The following is a 26,887-nucleotide window of genomic DNA, read 5'->3' on the forward strand; positions in this document are numbered from 1 at the left end:
TATGTTCCCTTTCTGTCAACGGGATAGATCACCACAAGATTAAGCCCACTACCATGCACAACTCCCTCAGAAGAATTACTAATCAATCTTGTCCAAAAATACAAGTAGATCGGAGAGCATGCATGACTAGTTAGTTATGCAGCAAAGAAACTTGAAAATATTTAATATAATTCAATGAAAAATCTGATCATAAAGTGAGAATTCATCATATCCCAAACAAGCACAACCACTGATTACATCATATGGATTCCGATCATGTGAAGCAGCTCAGATGAACTTTATATTGAATCACAAGGGAGAGAGGATATCATCTAGCTACTCATATAGACCCTAAGGTCCTAAGGAAACTACTCACACAAGGTCATGGAGGCAGCAATGTTGATGAAGATGGCCTAAGTGGTGGATTTCCCCTCCGGCAAGGTGCCAGAACAGGCCTCCAAATTGGATCGCCTAGGGATAGGAACTTGTAACGGCGGAAAAAATTACAAAAAAATGGTAAGTAGGGTTTCAAGATTTTTAAGATTTATAGGCAAAACAATCAGCATAAGGTGGGGCCAAGGGCCCACACGGCCTCACCCTGGCCGCGCCACCTAGATGTGTGGAGGGTCTAGGGTGGCCCCCTGGCCCTGCCGGCACTTTCTGGAGGCTTCATCTTTTGGATTAAAAATCTTCGTAAATCCCCACGATATTTTGAGCTCCATAAATATGGATTTTCTGAAAAGTCAAAAACATGAAGAAAACAACAACTGGCTCTGGGCACTAAATTAATAGGTTAGTCCATAAAACAATTAAAAATGGGTATAAAAATATTTAAAATTGATATTATATTAGCATAGATACGTTCGATACGTAACATTGTGTCTGTTCTCTGTTGTGTCCTTCATGCTTGCATGGTCATACTTCACCATAGTCGTTGTTTAACGGCGGGCAGCTCACTGGTTTCCTATTGCTCTTCTCTACAATGCACGAAAAACTACAGGCACCAAACTCACAACACATGGAGAAGTTTAATAATCAAATAAGATAGCATCGTAATCACCTTTCAAGAACACCTTCTTTTTTGACAACTCGTATCACTTGCCCTGACATTTAACAAGAATATGAACCCATCAATTCATCTACAAAATCATCCTATTTTAGCCCCCATTGGCCTGCAACAAAATCAATTGCAATATATACATCTCAAAAGGAGATGAGGATGTCTTCTAAACTGCAATAAAGAGGTACACACTATAAACTGGCAAGAAATTTTATATTGTCGGGGAAAGGGTCTTCCCGCATCTTCAGCACCAACACCCTCCTCTCCTCTCTAAATTTACGTGAACACCCCATAGATACACGAAGCAATCCATCACATACAGTGATTTCTACTCATCCCAATAAAAATTCTTTGTCTCAATGGCACACACAAGATTAACGTAGCGAATATTGTAGTGCCTCGCTTGCTAAGCACCCCCGTCTTTAATTTGTCTCCCCTCTATGCAAGGACTTTTTTTCATCACCACAGCCACGTGTATATTTATATCTCACAATATCTAATATGTCTCCCCTCTATGAATAACAACTTTTTTTCCTCACCACAGCCACATGTATATTTTTTTCCACAAAGCCTCCCTCACAGTCCCACCACCAACCAGCATGCATGTCCCACACATCACCCTCTCTCGGATGATTTTCTAGGTTTGTTGATTTGGCAACTCCCAAACATATAAAAACTCACAAATTTTTGTCCTATGAGGCTAGGTGGGACTATTAAATTGGAAAACGAACCTGGTTTGCTAGCATGAGTTTAAGTAGACTCTGGTGGTAGGAGATGTCCGGATGGTAGGCGAATGGCCGATACATAGCCCATAAAACAAATTCTGGTAGAGCAAGTCTAACAGAATATCTATGTGGCCCAGTAAGGGGAGCAAAGCTTTTTTTTTTGCAGTTTTTCTCAGATACAAACTGCGAGTTGATTCTACGAATTATCTTGGTTTTTTGCAAAATTTCTGATGGACGGGCATAAGCGGTTTTGTCTTTATTAGTATATATATATACTATATATTTCAATGGATGAAAATGTTTTGCGTGCAATTAATGTGTTCTAACATCTATGAAAAAAGAGTTCATGAATGTTTAATAAAATATACATGCATGCCAAATAAAATGTTGACGCAATTTTCTTTAAAACAATCTAGAGGAGAGAAATTGTTAGTGTGTTACAAAATACCTCAAAATATATTCTGCTATGCATTTAATATGTTAATGTATTTCGAAAATGTTCATGTCACTTGTTAAAATATTTTGAATCTTACATCATTATGAATGATTTCAAGATATGTTTTGTGCAAATGAATATCTTCGAAGTACGACGGCATCGGTTATGAAAGTTGATCATGTATGTGTAGTACAATGTTCATGTGTGTTCAACAGTTGTTGATGTAAATTCAAAAAATCATTTCAGTAGATAAAGCGTTTTGCATGAGATAAATGTGGTCTACCATCTTTGAAAAATGTGTTCATGTAAGTTGAATAAAATATAAATGTGTGCCAAGCAAAACGTTCACACAAGTTTAAAAATATTATTCACATACAAAAAATGTTTAATAGATAACAAGAACTTAATATATACTATTCTACTACGCAGTCCATGAAACATTCTAAATGTGTTTAAATGAGTGTTCATGACACTAGTAAAATGTTTTTAAAACAAAATTTATAAAGTTTGTGTTAAATTTTAACATTTTTCTTGAAAGATGATAAACTTTGTGTTAATTTTTTTTCCATCAATGCAAAAAAAAAAAGGAAAGAAAAAAAACGAGGACAAAAAGCATCACCTTGGCAGCCAGATCGCGGGTGCTCGCAAGGACCAGGTCGAATCGGAATTACTCGAGGACACGCATACGGACTCGTACTCTCGCCGTCGCCAAGGAGAGCGGCCGACTCTTGCCGTGACTCGAACCCCTCCGTCGTTATATAAGAACAGAGGCACCCCTGTTCTCTGCACCAAACAACCAATCCATCGAGCCAACACCACAAGCTCTCGAAAAGTCGACAATGGCGAGCGGCACGAGGGGTGTCGCCGCGGCGACGATCTCGCTAGCCGTGCTGCTCCTAATCTTTTGCTTCTCACCCGGCACTGCCGCGGCTGCCGCCGTTCCCAGCATCGACGCCACGTGGACGCGCCACCTGCCGCTGCCACGCGGACTGCTGCGCGGCCCGGAGAGCGTCGCCTTCGACGCCAAAGGTAATGGCCCGTACAGCGGCGTGTCCGACGGCCGCGTGCTTAAGTGGAACGGCAACGCGCTCGGCTGGTCGACGTACACCTACAACCCCGACTACAGCAGCGAGGCGTGCACGGCGTCTCTCCTTCGCCCGGAGACTGCCACCGAGGGCCACTGCGGCCGGCCGCTCGGTCTGCGCTTCCACCTCAAGTCTGGGTACCTGTACATTGCCGACGCCTACAAGGGGCTTATGAGGGTAGCGCCAGGCGGCGGGGAGGCGACTGTGCTTGTCACGGAGGTTGATGGTGTACCTCTCCGCTTCACCAACGGCGTTGACATCGACCAGGTAACCGGCGAGGTCTACTTCACGGACAGCTCCAGCAACTACAATAGGTCGCAACATGAGATGGTGACAAGAACTGGAGACTCAACGGGTCGGCTATTAAGGTATGACCCACGGACAGGAAAGGCCGTCGTGCTCCAGGCCGACATCACTTACCCCAATGGCCTCGCCATCAGCGCTGATCGGACACATCTTGTCATCTCATCGACCGGGCCGTGTAAGCTGCTACGATACTGGATCAAGGGCTCCAAGGCGGGCACGATGGAGCTATTCGCCGACCTCCCTGGCTATCCAGACAATGTGAGGCCCGACAAGAAAGGAGGATACTGGGTGGCACTGCACCGTGAGAAGGCTGAGCTCCCCTTTGGCGTTGATAGCCACCTGCTAGCATTGAGGATCGATGCCGAGGGAAAAATAATCGAGGAGATGCGGGGACCCAAGAGCGTGAGGCCGACCGAGGTGGTGGAGAGGGAAGGTGGAAGATTGTTCATGGGATCCGTCGAGCTTCACTATGTGTCCGTCGTCACGCGCAAATAGAGAAATCAATTAGTAGATATATGTGAATTATAAGGATTTTCGTAGGACATGTGCCTTTTAATTATTCTTTTTGTTTTGACTGATTTTATTTGTAAGAATATTAGCCTATGACATTATTAAGATGAGTTTTCTGTTTGACGTATTTGTGTTAATATAATGTATGCAACGGTTTTTTCGTAGGACTAGATAATAACAGATGTATGAGTTACAAAGGCAGAAAAGGCACTAGCATTGTTGTGAACATCAAAGATAGTTAGAATCGAAGTGCAGGTTAATACTCATAAAAACGAGACAAATCAATCTTGCAAAAGAATGTATAATAAAGAATCATTTGTTAAGTACTATGTCTGTCACAGTTGTGAGTCTTCAAAGAAAGAAACCGAACTAGCAATGTTGTGCGCATCGAAAACTGTTAGTATAGGGGTACAAGTTGATGCCCATGAAAACAAAATCAATCCAATGTTGCAACGAGAGAACTATTTTGTAAGTGAAATCAATTGTTCACGAATTGGAATCAACTAAGTGACTGCTAGCAAATCCACAAATGCATCAACATATTCGTCATAATTTAATTTAGAAAAAAACCAGTGATTCGCAGAGCAACAAGAGGCAAAATATATGTTGCACAAGAACATCACAGTTCTTCCAATTACACTACAAAGAATCGTCACATTATTGTTCATCATCGCACCAAACATCCATGAATAATCCAATCCCCTGATGTATATATATCCCCCAGACTCACCTGCACATACGAAAAACGCCATATACAAAATACACAAGCGCCTACACGGACCGATCCGAATCTGACGAACCAGCTACACTCCTTTGCTCCCGTTCAACGGCCGTGTCACTCCCCCCTTCCTACCTGAGCTACAAAGCCGTCACAATGGCAGCCAAGAAAAATGAACATGAGCAGAACAAAGTTTTCATCTGTGGGCCACCGGCTAGATCAGCCCAGTATACGCATTGCCCTGGACAGCGTGGAGGGGCATCATCCCAGTGCCAGCACCACCGTAAGGGTGTTGAGCACCGGCGGGCGCAAACGGGTTCGCGCCGAATGGGTTCGCTGGGGCCGCCTGTGCCTGGTGGTATTGTTGTGCCTGAGGGTGGTGGCTGGCCATCATCATCTGCTGCTGAAGCATGAAAGCCTGCTGCTGCTGGGCCATGGCTGCCATCTGCACAGCATGGGGTGCTGCGTACCCGTTCGAGCCGTAGAACGGGTCCTGCATTGCTGCTGGTTGTTGCATCATCGGGGCCGGGGCGGCACCGGTGGTCTCCCAGGGGTTGTAACTTGCGGGCTGGCTCGCTCGTCGGTTCGCGTCTTCGTATAGGCTGTCAAGGGTGAGCAAGTCCAGTCCACCAGCCTGCAAAAGTAGTCAAGTTTAGTATGACCAAAGGAAAGGATGATCAGCAAGACAGGGAATAATTGTTGCATCTATAGGAAAATGTATCATGAAGGGGAGCCTTGGCGCAGTGGTAAAGCTGCTGCCTTGTGACCATGAGGTCATGGGTTCAAGTCCTGGAAACAGCCTCTTACAGAAATGTAGGGAAAGGCTGCGTACTATAGACCCAAAGTGGTATCATACCAATTTTTTGCCTGAAGCGACAGCAGTTTCATTTGAACTGGGTGCAGTGACAAGGGCCAGTTCCCAGCCTGTGACTCCATTTTCAAAAGCAGGAGCGGCCTTGGGCACGTCATCTGCAGCCACCAAAAAAAAAATTAAGGGCTGTGCGTTGACCAGATTCCAAGCGATGAAAAAAACACCTGGTTTTGATTTACACGAGAGAAATGTGTACCTATTGGAACAATTGCCAGCGCTAGAGCGTTCCTCTCGTCTATCTCGGCCACAGCAGGGTGTGTTTCATTCAGACCCTGACAAGCAAAGGAAGTGTTAGCAGAATCTATGCATGGGTAGTGACTTTTTTGTGACTGTGAGTAGCAGTGTAGCACAGGATGTTACCAGCAAGTCTGTTGGTTCAGCAGCAGGTGCTTCCTCTTTTACTGGCTCTGGTTCTGGTTCGGGCTCCGGCTCTTGTTCCACTTCGGGTTCTGAAACCGGAGGCGGTGAAGTTGGCTTGACTTCCTCCTCTGGCTCTTTGTTGTATTCTATAGCCAGTATGGCCTGAAAACAAATCAAATGGCCTCAGAGCAAACTCAGCAAGAAAAACATAAGGAAAATCAATGAAAAGGAAATGATCGAAATTGTTGCAGGCCAAGTAACTCCTAGCAATTTGCATTACATGAGAAGTTCCAAATTATGTGCAATTACACACATACCTGATCATGATAATCATTTACTAGGATGAACATGCAACTTGATTTTCTTTTTTGCTTAAGGCTCGTTCAGAAACCAGCATACAGAACATTAATTTAGCTGCACTTCTCTAATATATTCACTCGGCTCTAACAGACACTATTACTAGAAAGCTAACTGAAACGAAGTATAGAGAACTGACTAGCAACCCAGATAACAAAGTACACAGCCAATGCTAGTTAGTTTGTTAGAAACTAGTTCTGAGCTAAATTCATTGTCCTCCTGATAGTAGAGATTCTGATAACTAAATGATGATGTCTTGATATCCACACATCCCTATCTATAAAAAAGTTCTGGTTTTAAACAGTTTCCGAACCTTATCTTTCATCGCGGGAGCATCCCTCACATATTCCTCCATAGTTTGCATGAATGATGCCGGAGGCTGTACAAGTTATCAACAGAACGCTGTCAGCTGCTAGCTAACATGGAAAACAGATACCGAAGACTTGCAAATCAAGTATGTAACGAACCTGTTCAATTTTCAAGAACTTCTCACCACGTGCTACGTGTATTGTTTTACACACTTCATAAAATTCTGACAATCTCTCAGACTGTGAAAGAAAAAAGAAAAAGAGAGGATGAAAATCCAACGATATCAGTTAGATTACATATTCTTATTCAACACAGTTCACAAGGATTAAATCCGTGGTTCAGAATTTCAGTTTTAAAATCAATCAGCATCAGTGGAGCTGATGAGGTTGAAGGGAAAAAACATGCTTTTATGAGGGTTTTTATTAATATTCCATATATAGGTATCTAAAACCAAATTAAACAGAAGTTGTTGAATCCCCATGGTCAACACTTGCTTGAGAATGCATATAACTAATCCTCATTAAAGAGAGATATCATATGGAGAAGCAATAGCTCGAATGGGCTGACATGGCTGACCTAAGTTTTTTTTTCTTTACAGTTTTTATCAATCAAGCACTGATGAAGCAATAGTCTGTCCACAATAATTAGTGGGTTATCCCATTGTCTTCCTATTGTCTCCGAAGTGCTAACAGATAACCAAGTTCACTTTATACGTGCAAGGATTTTGAGTTATGTTCATTCGATAAATTTTAGTTGTGTTGTTATAAACAGGGGAGGAGATCCAGTGAACAATGTAATAGTGGATCAGCAACAGAGAAGGGATATGGATTTTACCTGGTTAGTTGCCCTTTTGTATATATCAAGGGCCCTAACAGCGTCATTTCTTTGCATTTCAAAGAACTGCAACAGGTAATGAGGTGTAAATTGGATGGGCAAAATAATAAAAATAGCTAATTTAAGAAGTTTCACAAACTTATCCTAAGTGACAGCACAGAAAGTTCACCTTGTCAACAAGATTTATTGTCCCGTCGCTAATGGCAGTGTAGATCTTGACACTCTCCAGAGCAACCTTCCAGTAATGCATGAAACAAAGTCATTGCATGCCAAACCACTCATATACAATGCCTAAACATGAAACACGTGTGACATCTCAAAATAAGAAACAGAGGAAGCGAGCATCCTACTTACCATTGAAAGTGCATGCTGGATTATAACATTATAAGATGATGCCCCTTGTGGCTGCAAAATTTCAGTAATTCATATTTAACATGTCAAGAACATCACATGAAGAAAGGATTTGGTGAAATTAAAGAAATTGTGGTCGGCAAATAGCTCGTTACCTGGCAAGCAAGAAGCCGGAAAAGAAGTTGCTGCAGTGGTGGCAGATGATCTAGCACACCTACAGTATCAAGATCCCGAGTCCTCTGCAGATATCAGAATTTTCCATAGAAACTTAGATGCGAAACTGAACTATTGTAACACAAACATTTTATGTTGACTTATATTTCAAATAGGATAAACTAAGTAGTGTAAGTTTGGCTCCAGGGCGTACTACCTATTATGCATTGAAAATTTTGATCTAGTTATTCTTGAAGCACATGAAGCATGCTCCACATAATTATATCAACAATTAAAGAAAGTCTCATAGATGCAGTTAAGAGGAATAAGTTGGACTAGCATTGTATTTATGGTTATTTTGCTGTTGAGGGGAAACTAGCCTGGTATACATACCGGAGGATCTGACTCCACATCATACTTCAGCACTCGGAAACATTCAAGTCTCTCTTCCAAATATGAAGCATAAGTGCGTACCCATGCAGAATAATCCCAAGCTGAACCAACAAGTAGAGAGCAAACAATCATGAAAAGTTCTCAAAACAGTATATGTATACAAGTGACAGTACTAGTATGGATGTCATGTCGGCACAGGTGACAACAAAACTACTAGCAATTAGTACCTCCTGAACTAGAATCATCCTTAAAATAGGCCATGTTTAGCATATGTGATCTAGATCTGCCATAATTAATAAGCTCTTCGCGGAACGTGGGATCAACTTCTCGAAGGGCACGATGTATGACAATTAATGTCTTCAGTGCAACCTGAGGAGTAAATAACCAAGCAAAGAATGTTTATAAGTTCTTTATTGCATCACCCATGAAAAGCATTACAAATAAAACAAGGAAACCATCCACCATTCGAATAAAGTTTTTTCTTGTAGGAAAATAAATAAAGAATCGACAAGTTGATTTGCTAAAGTTCAAACAATATATTATGGCCCTCAGAAGTTAGAATATAACATGTCATTCAGAATTAAGCACCATGAGGGAGGAGATATGTTAGTTCAACAGGAAAATTTCAGATCTGAACCTGAATTTGAAATTAAATATAGAAGGTGTACAGAGAATCATTTTGCAGAATTAAGTACAATAGAAATCTCCAGCTCACAAGCATGCCAGGACAAACCATCCATCCCATCCCAAGTACATATCAGTACAAAATTTGAAGTCTAGGCATTTCAGGTTTTATAAAAAGTAAGACTGTACATTTTACCATAGCATTATGAACATCACAAAGTTTGCAAAGATTGCACCTGAGATACAATATGTAAAAAGGGTTTTTGATACAAAAAGAGAACTGGTACATTCTAACAGAACAGCAATCATAAGAAAACAAAGACGACAGCATTGTAGTTGACCATCGTAAATGGAAGAAACAAATCCATACCGCCCAGTTTCGTGTCTTTGAAAGGCGCCTCGCTAGAGCATGAATGCAGTAAGCTACATCAGCCCTTGGCCTTGCAGCAGAAATGGAAAGGAAAATTTCTGCAAACCAATAAACATGTGAGTGATGGCAGTTGTAAAAGATATCTACTCACAATCAGAGAGAAAATTAGCGCGTCCGCAATGCAAATACCAGGACAAATGTATGTAACCGTAAGCGAATGAAACTTGAAGCAGAACAGTGTTTTTCGTTGAAACAGTTTGTTCTGGCATATATTCAGTTGGATTTGCACACATGCTCGATCTTTTACAAAATTGTAGATGGTTCAAAACTTCAAATGATGAAACGCTCAGTTCGCCATTGTGGTTCAACTAAGAGACAGGATAAACCATTACCTCTTATGTACTTCTCCCTCGATGGACGCTCGCTATGGTTGGTGGCCTTCACAATTGCAATGTCCAGTTCCTGTTGTCCCGGGGAAATGGTAATCCAGCAGTGAGTGAAGCGCGACGGAAGCAGAGGTTCAAAGATGGAAAGCTTCAAACACAATTCAACATCCAAAGGAAGCATGAAAGTGGCCCGACCTTGTAATCGCTGTTCACTTTGGCCAGGCTCACAGTTGTGGTGTCCTTGAGGGCGCCGAGGTACTTCCTGAGGCTCTGCTGAGTGCCACCACCCGCCATTATCCCCAGCTCACGTGTGATGTCCTAGCTGGCCTGATTATGAAGCAAAGCAGCAAGCAGTGTAAATGAGATGTGCGCCAAACGCAAGCCAAATAAATGCTTGTTTTCTCAGAATGAGCTAGACAATGCAACAGCTAGATGACGGGTGCATGGGGCCTGGAACAGTTCCAGCTTTGGTTCAGCAAGAACTACTTCTCACCAAACTAGAAGCATTTACTACAAATCTACAGGCATAAGATGGAAGCAATTGCTACATAATTTTAGCAAGAACACGCAAGATCAATCAATACAGCAAACGGATCCAGAAGAAGATCACCAAGAAAGCGGATCCAAATGAGCTGCAAACGGAAGATGGCGACACAGGGGAACAGACGCCACCAAAATCTCTGACGCACCCAAGGGATATATTCCGCGAGATAAAGAGGAACAGGATGCCAAAGTGAACTCCACCGAATACTTGTGCAGGACAATTGTGCTAAATTGGTGGGAGAGAAAGTGGTCAGGACCACGAATCCTGTCTATCAAGGCCCGTCTCCGGCAAGACACCACTCACCTGCAGAGCGGAATCGCAAGAACACCGACAGAAGCAGAAGGCTGCTGAGACAAATGGTCGAAGAGAGGCTACACGAATGAACGAAATGAAACAGAGGAGCCCAGCTGATGGTTTCTCCAAACCGAGCGGGACAAGGCAGGCAGGAATCCCGTCCGGATTCTCCGGGAGAAGCGGCGCAAACTTCTATGCCCGACAAAGAACAAGGGGACAGACAAAAATTCAATTCAACGCAATGGACAATTCAATTCAGCGTAGTATACTACTAGTATTACTGACGCCGACGGAGGCAGGAGTCCGCCTGACCTGACCTGCTCCGGCAAGCAATCCCCGGTCGTCGGATCCAACCGCGCGGCCGCAAAACCAGGGATCCAGTTGAGCAACGGTAATCAAGTAGCTAGAGGAGGGGGGATTTCAACTTTCAAACCGGAGCTGTGGCAAGCGAACAAGAAAGCAAATAGACAATCATTCGGCTGCACGGCGCCCCAGGAAAACAAACGGCTTTAATCAGGGCTCGAGCCCTGCGCCGCCACGCCCAGGCCAGGCCAGAATCGCCGAAAAAGCTGGTACACAGCGCCGCAATCGAGAAGCATATAGCCAATTAGCCATACAAAAACTACTCTAAGCAGCAGAGAAATTAAGCAGCTTGTTGGCGCACCTCCGCGGAGCCGCAAGGCGAATCCGGACGGACGGGAAGGGGGGTGGAGGAGCCTCGGCTGCACGGGGCGGGGAGGAGAGAGGGGGTTGTGGGGTGGGTTCTTGGCGACGGGGGGAGGAAGAGGAGGGGGGGAGGAGGGGAGGTCGCTTTCGCGGCTCGGCCAACCCGGACGCGAACCACCACCCGGTGGCCGGACAGGGACGCGGTACCGGAGATTAAACAATGGAGACGACGCAGCTGCCGCACACAGCACAGCCACACCCACAACTTTACTACTGCGGATTAGCGTACGAGCTCAGCTCAGCTCAGCTGGGTTAGTTAATTAATTAATCAATTGTCGAGACCAAGTACTAGTAGTATGGTTACTAAGAGCGCATTAAGCCTGGCTTAGCGCCCCCGCCTGGCTTTCCGTTTCTTTGTTTGTTTAACAAGTGCGTGGTTGATTGGCTTGGCGCAGCTCCTTTTCCTTTTATTTTCTTTGCGCCGTCCGCCTTTTCTAAATTCGTTGCCTCCTCGTCGGTGGAGGGGAATGGAATGGGATGGGATGCGTTTTTGTATGTGGAATTTTAGTTTGATTTTTTAGTGTTTTCTGGAAGGAGGGAGGTGGGGGTGACTGGGACTTCGTTTTAGTCCACATCATGGTCCCTAGTACTTTTCTCCTCCTCCTCCTCAAAAGGTTGAAATGCATCGGAGGCGCCGTTATTGTTTTGATCTTGAAGATGAGAAGTGCGTGGATGAACTCCCGGACAGTATGAACCCAGTTTGTAAAACTCAACTTATTTCTAAATGCCAAAGAAAATCTAAGAAAGGTCTCACTCTTACATCGTCACATTCTACGTGTGCACAGAAAGTTTCGAGGAAAAACAACTTTTCCTTTGGCCTATGCAAAAAAAAAAATGTGTCGTGGAACATTGTTTAGAAGCGCTGAGATTTGTCTTTTTTTGCGGAGGCAAAACCAAAGGAGATGTATTTTTTCACAAAACTTTGTGCCGCGCACACATGTTGCGAAGATGTATGCGTGAAATTTTCTTTTGAATTTTTTGACATTTTAAAATGTGTTTGATATGCATTTTTGAAAAGTGGGTTCATATGCCCATGGGTTCAACACGTACACACTCTTTTGAAGATGCCTAAGTTTTGTCTCAATTTTAAGCGAGTGCGTACAATAAATCAAGTTTTTCGTAAGCATCGATGCTTAACGATCCGGGTGGCATGCATAATCAAACTTCTATTCTCTACAAATAAGCACCGATGGAGGCCGAGGTAATTCCCTTTTCAAAAAACAAACAAGCACCGATGCTTAAAGAAAAATAGAGTTATTTCTCTAGGCACCCTGCATTGTCCACGGACTAGATGTTTGAGTGATTCATTGTCGTCCTTTTTGGCCCAGCTTGTCTCTCACGGCGATCCTTTTCTTTGCACCGTCCTCTTTTCTTAATTCTATTGGTCCTCGTCGGTGGACAGGAATATGATGATTTTTTTTGTTGGAATTTAGTTCGCTTTCTTCAAGAATTTTGTGGTAGGAGTAGCGGGGGATGACTGTGACTTTGTTTTGGTAGTCAGCATCATAGTGTCTACTTTTCCTTCCAAAAGACGAAAATGCATTGGAGGTGTCGTTATTATTTTGTTATTTTTAAGTTGGCTAGTCCTGATTTCAAGCGAGTGTGTGTCAGATCCTACAATTGTGTAAGTGATTCATCATGGTCCTATCTAGCACAAACTCGTCTCTTATCGCAACCACCATGTTGAAATAGGGAGCCACAACATGACATTCTTCATCGGCGGCAATTGGGCAATTCTGCGTTCTTCCACTGCTTGGGCTTCTTCTTCTTTCATCCATGCAACCCCTAATCTCTCCACCTCTAGTCATCAATGGGCATGCATGCTAAGTTGTTGGCGGAGACATGAGGCAAGAAGGAGAAAGGGGGCGCTACCGGTGGTGCTATGGTTGCCATTGGCTTGTTGTTAGCACTGTAGGACAATCGTGTGTCATGTCTTCAAAGGTATAGAATCCCAACCGGGTGTTATACAAGCGCCCTAATCCTGGTAAGAATTGACATTGTCGAATTAGTTTTACTTAGGTTTCGCTATAAAAATCCTCATATGCCAACACATTTCCGAGCTTGGGATTTTAACTGAGGGGTCATGATGGTTCCAAACTCTAACATTGAAAATAGAACAAGATAAGTATGTTGATTAGTTGGCATTGTTTGGTATCCAAGTTTTAGAGGCTATCGTGAATTGATGGTGGGGAAGTAACTAAAGAAAAGGAGAAGGAAGTGGTGAAGGAGGATGAGGACAAGGTATTTGAGGTCATGCCCATGCAGAACCAGATCTGCGACATCAACGGTGAGATGACCGAGGTGGCGAAGAAGATAGAGGAGCTCATAGTGTTGTGAAGGATGATCTTATGTGTATTTGGAACTTTTGGAGCTTACCAGACCTTTCTGCAGATTCATGTGGTAGATATGATCTGTGGTGAATCAGCTAAAATACTTGCAAGATTCATGTATGGTCTTTTGTAATATTAGGATCAAGTTGGCACCTCTGAATATTGTTGGGACATTATATGCACTTCCTTCTTTCCCAAGGATTGAATGACATTGTTTTTCCTCTCAGAAAAAGAATGACATTGTTTTTTTTTCAACTTAGTCTTCACTGCTTGTTTTTTTTTAAATTACAAGTTCAATCATGTCATACTATTATAAACTTTACTCGTTTGGTATATTTGCAGGAACCAAAAATTACATTAACACTATCTCAACTCGGAATATTTTTCAGTTTACCGCCTAATGGTGAAACTATATCAGAGTCAAAACATAAAATAATGAGGCCAAATGAAAAACGGTGTATTAGACTGAAAGAAAATCGTAAAAACATTTTGAAAATTACAGCTTGAAAATTCGCACGAACGGAGACCAAACCAGCCTATCCTGTGATTTTATATCATAAGAGCAAATGAACCGTGATAAAATCTTTTAAATCATGTTTTCACATATGTTGGAACAAATACCCCGGCCGGTTACCTTTGTGCCTCTTATCTTATGATGAGTAGGACAGGAGGGCGTGACAGATGAGACGATTGTTCATCTTTTATAAGGAAGATGGAGCAAAGTGTTGGCCAATCTTTGGTTGCATGAAAGCAACCAGAAAAGGTAAACATAAGAGTGCGTGGATTAGCACTTCAGGGCTGAATTTTATACCCTTGGATGACTCAAAACGGTGGGTAGATACACAGGCCATTATTATACTATAATCCCCAAGCGTACGTGTGTTACTCCTAGTAAGTTAATTGGTTTACACGTTGGCTGGCAGGGTGTCGTGAGTTAGTTTAAGCGGCATGATTAGAGTGAGTGACCGGTGACGCACGAGGGACAGCCAACACCGAAGTGGCAGGGGGTTAGATCAGCTACACAATCAATCAGTGGTGGTAATCTTTTATTCCAGGGAAGGGAAGGGAAGGGAAGGCATGATAATAATACTGTAGTATACTAAAGTGGTCTGTGGTATTTTATGGGCAGTCCAGCGTAGCCGCTGGTGAGTTGAAAGGGGAGTGGGATAATAATTGGGGCGCACAATCAAACGCGGGTGGCGCTGAGTAGGACTTGCTTGTCTGGGCTTTAATTTGAGCCTTTTCTCGCCATTGCCAGCCCTTCTTTTTTGCCTTGCACGCAGGTGCGCAGCTCCACGTTTCGCCGCTTCGGTACGTGCACGCGTACGGTCTCTCCTTGCTTCTATGCTCCACTTGGTCACATGGCGAAGTTGCACATATATCCTCTGCACATTTCACTCGTACACATTACTGCACTAAGGGGTTGTTCGGGTTGTACCCTCGCCAAGATATTGGCGAAGGCCGCCTAAAACTCGTCAACACGCCTACACAGAAGCTCAATGGGTGACCAAATAATCGGTTGTGAGCCAAAAAAAATTGCTGCAATCCAAACGAGCGCCAAGCACTCCATTCCACGCCAAAATTTGGCATGGTAGCTGCGGGCTACCATCCAAACAACCCCGAAGCTTTTTTACACCTCTCAAATCTACCGAAAGTCGAAATGGCACCACAAACTATGAAACCGGCTAGTTCTGTTAGTACCATGTAATTGACTTCGGCCACACAGGCTTCTGCTTGTTTTCAAATGCATAACGTAGAAAATCTTCTGTCTATTATTTCAAAAAAAAAGAGCCCCAAAGGAGTACCCCGTGTTTCGAAAGCATCGATGCTACATCGATGGACCTCTACGGGGTTTTACAGGGTGTGTTTCAGTTGTCAAACTGTGATTGGACTAAGCGAAGATTGGGGCCCCACCCACCCGAAAATCAGGGGGGGGGGGGCATGTTTAGTTGGTTAGGAAGGAGCCTGTAGAAGCTTGTAAGGCTTTGTACGTCTAGCATTTTTGGTTTCGAAAGTGTACAAGTGGTGTGCCACAGACTAGCTAGGGTAGCTCGATTTACTAGTAGAGCAGACGATGGTAGTGGTTCAGATTAGGAGATGTAGAAACGGAGTCAGATCTGACACCGGGAATGTGGGATGACTACAGAGAGTCCAAAGCCAAAGAAGAAGGCAGGAACGGTACGACACATCGATGAAGGACTCCGGGGCAACCAAGGAGAGAGAAGGGGCTGGTGAGGGAGATATTCACCAGAGGGCCCCTATCCTCGCAAGCAACACAATACAACACTGTGAAAGGATTAAATTTCTTTTTTCACGAATACGCAAAGCTTGCGTATCATTGCATTGATAGAAGAAGTAAGAGTGAATACAAGCGATAGTACAACACATGGCACGAACGCAGAAGGCGTAAACATGGTGCACGGAGCAGAGACATGGGTGTAGGAGATATGCCCTAGAGGCAATAATAAATGATATTATTTATCTCTGAGTTCATAATTATGTTTATGTTCCATGCTATAACTTCAATGATTCTTGAGTCTGCAATATCCACGAGGCTCGAAGGAAGACTCATATGCATGTGTGGAATAATAAACGGTAAGAAGTATTCCTAGTTTGGCCTCTAAGACTAGCTCAAGTGTTGCATGATGGTTCCGTTTTCCTGATCATGGGCATGTCTATGCCAGCAACTTTGAGGGCACAATGTTAAGAGAATATTTGTGTTGAATCGACCCGGTTTGATGTTATGCTATGAGATTCATTCGTCACAAGTTAATGGTAAATAACACAGAGATGGTTAACGTTTGCATGATTCCTTAGACCATGAGAGTATCGAGTTTCTTCATGCTTGATTCATGAACTTTGGGGTTTGTTAAACGTCATCCGTAAATGGGTGGCTATTACGGCGGCTTACAGGTTCATGGAAAAGTGTGTCAAGTAACTTGATAGCTCAAGATTGGGATTTGCTCCTCCGACAATGGAGAGATATTCTCGGGCCCTCTCGGTGTTACGGTATCCATCATCGTCTGGCCAGACACAGTGTGATTTGATCACAGGGATGCCGTAACACGGAAACGAGAAAAGAGAACAAAACCAGTAACGAGGTAACTAGCATAGTGGACAAATTGTTAATCCACGGGGATGCAAGTAAATCTCACCTCGGGTCTTTGTAACATATCGCGAAGCAACAGGAATAGCACACGGCAACTGGAGGTTCACTCGAATATTCATTCGTGTGGGTATAGGGGTCAATATGGGTGTCCACGGCTCCAATGTTGATCATTGATCGGAAGGGGTTCCGGGTCATGTCTATACTTCACCGAACCTATAGGGTCACACGCTTAAGGGTCATCTATCTGTTGAATACTAGACAAGGAGTCTGAGAGAAAATCACCGAAAAAGTTTCGGACACCGGAAAAGTTTCGGACAGCGGAATCATACCGCAGAGAGAGGTCATCGGATGAGTTTCGATGATACCGAAAAGTTGTTTCAGGATATACCATTAAGTCAATTTGGTTTCGGCAAATGCCTGATAATTCTTGAAGGGTGCCAGAATCATTCTGGAAGCTTTTTGGAATTTTCTGAGATAAAAACCGGAAATGTTCCGGAGCTGCCGGAGCCACTTCAGATGCGTTTCGCAGATGAAAATCACTAAAACCGGAATTGTTTCAAAACGCGTTGAAAATTATTATGATGGGTACTGGAAATGTTCTAAGCCCACATAAATATTTTCAGTTCGAACGGACGCTGAAAAATGTCGTCGTGAATAGTGAAAGTGCTTTTTGGGATATTTATGGAAAGCCACCTTTTGGGGCTTTTCCCAAAAGGCTTCTAGAAGGACTTGGGGATCAAGGAACCCCCTTTGGGGGCCCCCCATGAAGGTGGGACGTTGGAGGGTGCAGCTCCTCCATGGGGCTCCACTTGACATCCCTTTATGCACTTTATGCCCTTAATGTGTGACGTAAAGTGTGGGCATTTTGGGGTTTTTCATGTGCCCCTACCCCTTGGGTTTTTCCTATAAATAGAGGTGGAGAGGCACTCTCCACAATCATCCCCTTTGCTCTCATACAAGTGCCATGCAATGATCTGGCTTCTTCTCTCCCTCCGAGTGAAATAGTTTTGTAGAGCCGAAAGGCTGTCTGGGTTCCGGCAGGAACTAGTTCTGGACGGCGAAGCCCTGCTGGATAGATGACACCGTATGTGTACAACTCTGTAGAGAGTTCGTAGTTTCAGTCTAAGTTTGTGAGTGCCTCCCGAAGGGCTGTCCGTGTGACCGTCCGAGTTTTGAAGGTCCTCCCGAAGGGCTGTCCGCGACACCGTCCGGGGGGGCTGTTGGACCGTCTCCCGGAGGGCTGTCTGAGGAGCGGATGAGGATATACATCCTCACGGTTGGGAGGTTGTAAATCCTAGCTGCGGGGATCTGCACCGCCGTTCGTAATCGACTCTACTTCCCGCTGCGCTACGAGTCTGTAACGAAAAAGATCAAACCATGTATGCAGTCTCCATAGTGGTCTTGGGCTGGTGCGTAGGTCGGAAATTTTTTGTTTTTTGCTGCGTTCCCCTACAGTGGCATCAAGAGCCGTGCTATGCGTAGATGCAGGTTACGATCTAGAATACATGGAGATGTATGGGTATTGCATAATATAATTTTGGAGTAGATGAGATCTATTGCTGAAAATTATTTATGCGGATGGCAGATGAAATCCGTTACCCGACGTTCTTGTTGCTTCCCTAGAATTTGCGTTTGCTCAATCTCGAGACAGCATGGTGGAATTTGACAAAGTTCTGGCAATCCGTGATCCTGATTGATCATGGAAGTGCTATCAGTTCTTTGGGTTCTGCCGTAGTCAAAAGAAAGATGAAATTCGCAGATGAAAGGGCATTGTAGATATGATCTGCACGGGGGTCATGCGTATGACGAAGTTTAGTATGGGGCTCGAGATTTAATTATCTCGTGTTTCATACACCCCGAGATGTTAATCTAGCAACTTGAATAATCATACTTGATGATAAAACGTTGGTAGCTGTGGTTTAAGTCGAAACCTGAGAAGCCATGAAAAACAAGTTTGCATGAACCGATTAGAAACGTCTAACTTGGTTTTGCAGGAGGGTTTGCATGTGCATGTGATGTGGTATAGCAATGCTCATATTCAATTTGATTATGTATGAGATGACTATATGATGTAAATTGATTAACATGACCTGCGTGTCATGATTCGGCATGATGGCTGGAGCCATATGATTGTCACTTTAGTGACCTGCGTGTCAACCTTAAGTAATGCACTTATTTTATTAGCTATGGAGATAGCGATATTATCTGGTGCACCGACAAGGTGGTGGAAATCTTCACGAAGGTGAACACCGACGCAAATGCCGAAGACGAAGAAATGAAAGACTTCTCCGTCAGAAAGGGCTATACCATATCATGCTATTATGAATTGCCTGAGATGTTTATCCCTTATGATGCACCCTTCTTGATTGCGCGGTAGTCGCTTTTATTAGGGTGATCTCTCACTAAAATATCAAGTAGTTAGTGTTCTCCCAAGTGTAGCACCGTCACGGCACCTATCTTTTCAGGGTGCGCCATGGATGCATGGGTACGAACGATTAGAGAAGTGTGAGGCGGGTGAGGTCAGACCTCGCAGCAAGATCACTTGGTTGTCTTGACGTTCATGGCAGGATCGTCCTGAGCTCGGAACACACGCATCGAAAGATGAGCAAGAGTCACATAGAGATGTGATCGGCAAGTTGGCCTACCGATTAAAATTCCCGTTATGAGATGATGATTCTATGGCGATGAGTTGAAGTCTGGATCTTGTATCACTCAAAATTAATCATGAGAGATATTGATTTGAGTGGGAGCGCACTGTTGAATTAACATGCTTAATTCCCAGTGAAATTAATTATGAACACTGTCTAAGTGTTTCTTGCAAAATAGTTATAGAATAATGGCTCGCATTTCCACCTTCCCTGTTAAAATTGAATAGTTGTTAAATATCTGGTTAAAAACTTTACGATTGGTAATGTGATGTGAGGATGGTCCTCAAAAGTGTCGAGAAGGACTTTGTCCTATCGCATGCTTTCTGTATCCTCCCGCTAATGCTATGGATCATGTGACTCCCGTCCTTCGATCCAAAAGCTAGAATTCTGTTACGGTCAAGTGGAATATGTTTGCTTCCATGAAACCCAAACTTCGAAGTTGGGATAGTTATATGATATTCATGGAACTGAAAATTAATTTTCAGATACAAACAAAGGCTGAAAGATATGAAATATCCAAAGTAATGTTTGTTTGCAAGTATTAGTAAAAGTGTTTACTATGCATTTGACTGTTGGGAAAGGGATCCAGAAGAACGCCTGTCATATGATGAAAGGTGAATAAAACAACAACTTAAAGAGAAAGGAAGTGTCCGAAGGGTGTTAGTGAGACTTTCACGCCTAGGAAGTCCGGGGCTAACGCCAATCTTAAGTTGGGTGCTTCTTCTGAGAGTAGGAGAAATACTAAAAGTTAAACTGTTAGAAGTATAAAGGCAAAAAGAAAGAAGACTGGAATATCCAGCTCATGTATGAATGTCATACAAGTTTTTGATGTATAGAAGGCTGGTCAAAGATATAGTTCTTGGGAATTATGATTAAATTGTTAATCTTGAGTTTTGGGTATTGTGAGTTAATCACAAAGATACCCACTCGATTGCATTCTGTTGCAACTCGATGTAAGAACTGCTATGGCCTGAAAGACTAGCCAGGAATGAGGTTTAGGTATACACAGGGAACATAGTAAATGTTACTATACTTTCCATCGGTGTATTACCGTCTGTATTTATTTTCATAATTCATTTAGAGTTTCACACTCTAGCCCATTGCATAAGGTATCTTGCAAGAAGGTTGTTCATAAGAGAACTTTTCATGTTCGGTGTTATGAATAACATAAGGGCCATACTTTCATTATGAATGAGATGTATGTTATGAATATTGATAATAATACATTACCTCTAGGTTTATTTTCATAATTCATTTTAGAGTTTCATACACTCTAGCCCATTGCACAATGTTTTTGCAAGAGAGGTTATTCATAAAAACAACAATTGTTGTTCAGTATTATGAATAACATGAAGGGCCATGCTTCCATCCAAGATGGGATGTATGTTATGAATATTGATGGTAATATGATACATCCATAACACTGACACTAAATGTCACAAGACTAAAAGAATACCACACAAGTGTGGCACTACATTTGGTCACATTTGGGGAAACCCGCATGGAAAATTCCATTATGATGGATTTTGAAGTCGTTTGATTTTGAATCATCTGACACTTGCAACTTTCCTCCGAAAGGTGAAGTGACTGAAATACCGTTCACAGGCAATAAAGAATGAACAACAAACTTATTGGTGATCATACATTTGATGTGTGTAGTCCGATAAATGTTGCAAGTAGTGGATTTATCTATCTTCAGAAATGGCTCAAGTAGATATATGGATATTTACTTGATGAGACGTAAGTCTGGATCTTTTGAAATCATTCGAAAGGTTTCCAAAAATGAAGTAGAAGTTATTGTAACAAGAAAATTATGTTTCTACAATTTGATTGCAGAAAGGAATATTTGAGTTACAAGTTTAGCGAATGTCTGATGAGTTGTGAAAGGGGTTTCATAACTTGCACTTCCCAGAATACCACTGCAAGTGGAAAGTCTGTGAAGATGTAATCAAACCATTTATGACATGGTAAGATCAAAGATGACATAAATAAATTTGCCATTATCCATTTTAAAGAGTGATGCTTTAGAGACTATGGCTTTTACACTGAAAAGAGCTCCATCGGGTCTGTTGAAATGACGCCATGGTATGGTACGCCCAACCATGTTATATCTTTTCTTAAACATTTGGAATATGGGGCTTGTGTAAAAGGTTACAAACCTATTCCAAATCAGACAAGTGCTACTTTGTAGGTTATCCCAAGTCATTGGGTACTCCTCCCTCACTATACCGAGGCAAATAGTTTTGCCACGAAACGGTATGCTTTTAAAGAGAATGGTTCTTTCAAAAAGGGTGAGTGGGAGGACAGTGCAAACTCGATGAGATAACAGTATCTTTGTCATCAGGTCAAAGGAAAGGAACCTTGGAAGTAATTCCAGAGTTTCCTACTGCGACTGATACGGAAGTCTCTACAATAAAATGTATGGACTTCAGTCGAACTTGCATCTGAACCACGTAGGCAAGGCTCGTGCAAACCTCTCAGGTGCGCAGACGAGATATTGTTGTTGGACAACAGTATACCTACGATACACAAGGAAGCGTTGATGGGCCCTGACTCCGGAATTGGCTAAATGCCAATACAACCCGAGTTAGTTTTCATATAAGTGATTCAAGATTAAAACCTTGATACACCTTTCAGAAGACTTAGAGTCTAACGAATATTTATGGAACTTAGAACTGATATGGATAAAAATGTTTTATTCATAAAGCTCGACTTGTTGCAATAACAAGTTCAAGGCGTTGACTACGATGAGGTTGTTTCATCTTAGCGATGCTTAAAGTCGGTTCGGGTTGAATTAGCAATTAATACATATTTCAATCATGAGATATGAAACATGGATGATAAAAGGATTTCCATCTTATGGAAATAAAACCTAGGACTTGTATGTGATATAGTCCAAAGTAATTTATCGATCCAGAGGACGCTAGTAAATATGCAAACTTCAAAGATCCAGCGATGGACAGAAGAGAGCAAAATGGAGTTGGAATCTTCGTGTTTTGATGAAATGGTCAAAAGGGGTTTTGACTTCATCAATGGGTAACGAAGATGCTTGTAATTCAAGAAAGTAAGTGGGAGCGCAATAATATTTCTAAAAACCTTGTGTGCTTGACACATTGGTAATTGGAAATAAATTTCTTGACACGAATTAGGACTTCATTTGAAAATAGTTTTTCGATGAAGTGCTTAGGCTAAATAGCCTTGGTATTAGGCATGATGATCTATGGAGATAGATTTACCTAATGGGGCTAAGCTATGAATACATATTGACAAGATGCTAAAATCTTTTAGCATTTAAAAACGCCAAGGAGTGATTCTTGTCGAAGTCACATGGAAAGAGTTTTTGCAAGATTCGGTGTCCCAAAACACTGATGAGTAAAATACATGATGGAGATTCCACACACTCTTGTGTTTGGATTAATCATGTATTCCATGGTATGTAAAACAACCAGATATGTCCGATACTCCAAAGGTGTTGCGAGTATGGATACCAAAGTGATCAAAAGTGCTGATCATAGGACAAAGTGAAAGATGTCATTTAGTACCAGAGTAGTACTGATGACATGTTTTCTCGCAATAAGAGATTATGAAGAGCTCGTTGTAAGTAATTACATCGATACAGTCTTCATCAATGCTCCATGCGATTTTTGATTTAAATTAAGGGTTCTGTGTTGCACACAATGTGGTGGCACAGTTTGTTGGAAAATGTTCCAAACAAGTTACTGTGGCGAATTCTATAACAAAGGCTAAGTATGTTGACGCTTTCAAAGCGACAAAGAAGATGTTGAATCATATAGTTCATTCATGAAATTAGTATGGTTCCAAGATGACTTTTGTCAATGGGACACTACTGCAGGTAGTTTCTCCATAACTCAGTCTGAGGAATCCAGGTTCAACCTGTGATTCACATTTATACAAAGCCAAGTCCGCACAAAATATGAATTTTGTGAAAGCGTGAAAACGTGAGGATATGCAGAGATAGACACGGAGCTGAAGTTGTCAGATCTGATGGACATCAGGCTATACCACATGCGAAGCATTTTTTACACCGGTATGCCATAGGTGTAAAGTGCATTAGCATTAACTAGATTATTGACTCTAGTGCAAGTGGGAGTCTGTAGGAGATATGCCCTAGAGGCAATAATAAATGATATTATTTATCTCTGAGTTCATAATTATGTTTATGTTCCATGCTATAACTGCAATGATTCTCGAGTCTGCAATATCCAGGAGGCTCGAAGGAAGACTCATATGCACGTGTGGAATAATAAACGGTAAGAAGTATTCCTAGTTTGGCCTCTAAGACTAGCTCAAGTGTTGCATGATGGTTCCGTTTTCCTGATCATGGGCATGTCTATGCCAGCAACTTTGAGGGCACAATGTTAAGAGAAAATTTGTGTTGAATCGACCCGGTTTGATGTTATGCTATGAGATTCATTCGTCACAAGTTAATGGTAAATAACACAGAGATGGTTAACGTTTGCATGATTCCTTAGACCATGAGAGTATCGAGTTTCTTCATGCTTGATTCATGAACTTTGGGGTTTGTTAAACGTCATCCGTAAATGGGTGGCTATTACGGCGGCTTACGGGTTCATGGAAAAATGTGTCAAGTAACTTGATAGCTCAAGATTGGAATTTGCTCCTCCAATAATGGAGAGATATTCTCGGGCCCTCTCGGTGTTACGGTATCCATCATCGTCTGGCCAGACACAGTGTGATTTGATCACAAGGATGCCGTAACACGGAAACGAGAAAAGAGAACAGAACCAGTAACGAGGTAACTAGCATAGTGGACAAATTGTTAATCCACGGGGATGCAAGTAAATCTCACCTCGGGTCTTTGTAACATATCGCGAAGCAACAGGAATAGCACACGGCAACTGGAGGTTCACTCGAATATTCATTCGTGTGGGTATAGGGGTCAATATGGGTGTCCACGGCTCCGATGTTGATCATTGATCGGAAGGGGTTCCGGGTCATGTCTATACTTCACCGAACCTATAGGGTCACACGCTTAAGGGTCATCTATCTGTTGAATACTAGACAAGGAGTCTGAGAGAAAATCACCGAAAAAGTTTCGGACACCGGAAAAGTTTCGGACAGCGGAATCATACCGCAGAGAGAGGTCATCGGATGAGTTTCGATGATACCGAAAAGTTGTTTCAGGATATACCATTAAGTCAATTTGGTTTCGGCAAATGCCTGATAATTCTTGAAGGGTGCCAGAATCATTCTGGAAGCTTTTTGGAATTTTCTGAGATAAAAACCGGAAATGTTCCGGAGCTGCCGGAGCCACTTCAGATGCGTTTCGCAGATGAAAATCACTAAAACCGGAATTGTTTCGGAACGCGTTGAAAATTATTATGATGGGTACTGGAAATGTTCTAAGCCCACATAAATATTTTCAGTTCGAACGGACGCTGAAAAATGTCGTCGTGAATAGTGAAAGTACTTTTTGGGATATTTATGGAAAGCCACCTTTTGGGGCTTTTCCCAAAAGGCTTCTAGAAGGACTTGGGGATCAAGGAACCCCCTTTGGGCCCCCCCCCATGAAGGTGGGACGTTAGAGGGTGCAGCTCCTCCATGGGGCTCCACTTGACATCCCTTTATGCCCTTTATGCCCTTTATGCCCTTTATGTGTGACATAAAGTGTGGGCATTTTGGGGTTTTTCATGTGCCCCTACCCCTTGGGTTTTTCCTATAAATAGAGGTGGAGAGGCACTCTCCACAATCATCCCCTTTGCTCTCATACAAGTGCCATGCAATGATCTGGCTTCTTCTCTCCCTCCCAACGAAATAGTTTCGTAGAGCCGAAAGGCTGTCTGGGTTTCGGCAGGAACTAGTTCTGGACGGCGAAGCCCTGCTGGATAGATGACACCGTATGTGTGCAACTCTGTAGAGAGATCGTAGTTTCGGTCTTAGTTTGTGAGTGCCTCCCGAAGGGCTGTCCGTGTGACCGTCCGAGTTTTGAAGGTCCTCCCGAAGGGCTGTCCGCGACACCGTCCGGGGGGGCTGTTCGACCGTCTCCCGGAGGGCTGTCTGAGGAACGGATGAGGGTATACATCCTCGCGGTTGGGAGGTTGTAAATCCTAGCTGCGGGGATCTGCACCGACATTCGTCATCGACTCTACTTCCCGCTGCGCTACGAGTCGGTAACGAAAAAGATCAAACCATGTATGCAGTCTCCATAGTGGTCCTGGGCTGGTGCGTAGGTCGGAAATTTTTTGTTTTCTGCTGCGTTCCCCTACAATGGGATGCTCAACCCAGACACAGACACAACACAGTTAAACTCGCCACCTTGTAAGCAGCCCAAACCAATCGAACATGACAACCAACATCTCTAAATCCACTGCCAAGGACACCGCAAACAAACAAGACGACACCTTCATGAAGGAGAACTACGCTGAGACGCCGTCGCCGCCCGATCCGGATAACCGGACCTAGGGTTTCCCCTGCTGCTCGAAGAGGGGCACAAATGATGGCCGTGGCAGCGCCTCCAAGAAGGTGACGGCACCCGCAGGTGTCGCTGCTGCCAGCATCGAAAGATCGAGCAAGGATTTCGCCTTAGCCAGAGTCTGAGCAATCCCAAGCCGTCGGAGCAAGATTCCGAGAAGAGGAAGCCAAGTCGTCAGTTGAAACTGCCACCGCGGGAAGGGGAGTTGCATCTGCTGCCGAAGGAGGCACCAGACATCGCCGGACATGAGGACACTGTGAAAGGATTAAATTTCTGAAGTGATTTCCCTTCTTTTATACTCCCTCCATTGCAACGAACAAGATGTGCATGCATTTCAATGTTTAAGTTTGACGATCAACTAGGCCAACAATATATAAGTTACGAGATTCAAAAGTTATATTATTAAAAATCTTTTTTCAAATATGAATTCAATGGTATATTTTTTTGCCGAACATAACCCCCTTTCATGCCTCCCACCAGATAAATTGCACACTGGACTACCAAGCCAGCTATTTTGCCCCCTCAAGCTTCTAAATGAGTCGCGAGGAAACAACCTCGGTTTCAAATGTGTGTGAGTCCTGTGCCACGGGCATGTTAGGACCACCAGTGGGGCGATGCTTACGGTTAGTTTGAGATACTGGTAGAGGAGAAAATATTAGAGGTTAGAATTAGAAGTCAAGGAAGTGGAGCCAGATCCGACAGTGGGAGGCCCCACAACAATCGGAGACAAAGAACAAGAAAAGAGTGGTGGTGCATCGATGAAGAATTACGGACGACTAATGTGAGTACGGGGTGGGTGAGCAAGAGGTTTACATGAGGGTTGTTGCTTTCGCCAGCAAAAGCAATACACCAATTTGGTAGGACAATCTGAGAGACAAAGATAGATATGGAGGGGGAGTAATGTGTCGTACAACATATTAACGAAGTGCAAAACGTGCATTTTCTTTTTCTTCTT

General features: G+C 43.1%; 2 protein-coding genes across 2 annotated transcripts; one reads left to right on the forward strand and one right to left on the reverse strand.

Annotated features, from left to right (window-relative positions):
- Nucleotides 1-3,039: 3,039 nt before the first annotated feature.
- Nucleotides 3,040-4,086, forward strand: LOC119336787 (protein STRICTOSIDINE SYNTHASE-LIKE 10-like). The gene has a single exon (XM_037608864.1). The coding sequence runs from the start codon at nucleotides 3,040-3,042 to the stop codon at nucleotides 4,084-4,086; it is 1,047 nt and encodes a 348-aa protein (XP_037464761.1).
- Nucleotides 4,087-4,677: 591 nt separating this feature from the next.
- Nucleotides 4,678-11,473, reverse strand: LOC119341926 (putative clathrin assembly protein At5g35200). Its single transcript, XM_037613773.1, has 16 exons — nucleotides 11,330-11,473; nucleotides 10,023-10,154; nucleotides 9,834-9,903; nucleotides 9,442-9,539; nucleotides 8,675-8,816; nucleotides 8,448-8,548; nucleotides 8,057-8,140; nucleotides 7,905-7,955; nucleotides 7,720-7,785; nucleotides 7,551-7,616; nucleotides 6,875-6,955; nucleotides 6,721-6,786; nucleotides 6,051-6,212; nucleotides 5,887-5,962; nucleotides 5,676-5,788; nucleotides 4,678-5,453 (listed from the first exon to the last, which is right to left on the reverse strand). The coding sequence occupies exons 2-16, from the start codon at nucleotides 10,119-10,121 to the stop codon at nucleotides 5,034-5,036; spliced, it is 1,695 nt and encodes a 564-aa protein (XP_037469670.1). The 5' UTR covers nucleotides 10,122-10,154; nucleotides 11,330-11,473; the 3' UTR covers nucleotides 4,678-5,033.
- Nucleotides 11,474-26,887: the final 15,414 nt, after the last annotated feature.

This window comes from Triticum dicoccoides, chromosome 7B (assembly GCF_002162155.2).
Source record: "Triticum dicoccoides isolate Atlit2015 ecotype Zavitan chromosome 7B, WEW_v2.0, whole genome shotgun sequence".
Taxonomy (NCBI): domain Eukaryota; kingdom Viridiplantae; phylum Streptophyta; class Magnoliopsida; order Poales; family Poaceae; genus Triticum; species Triticum dicoccoides.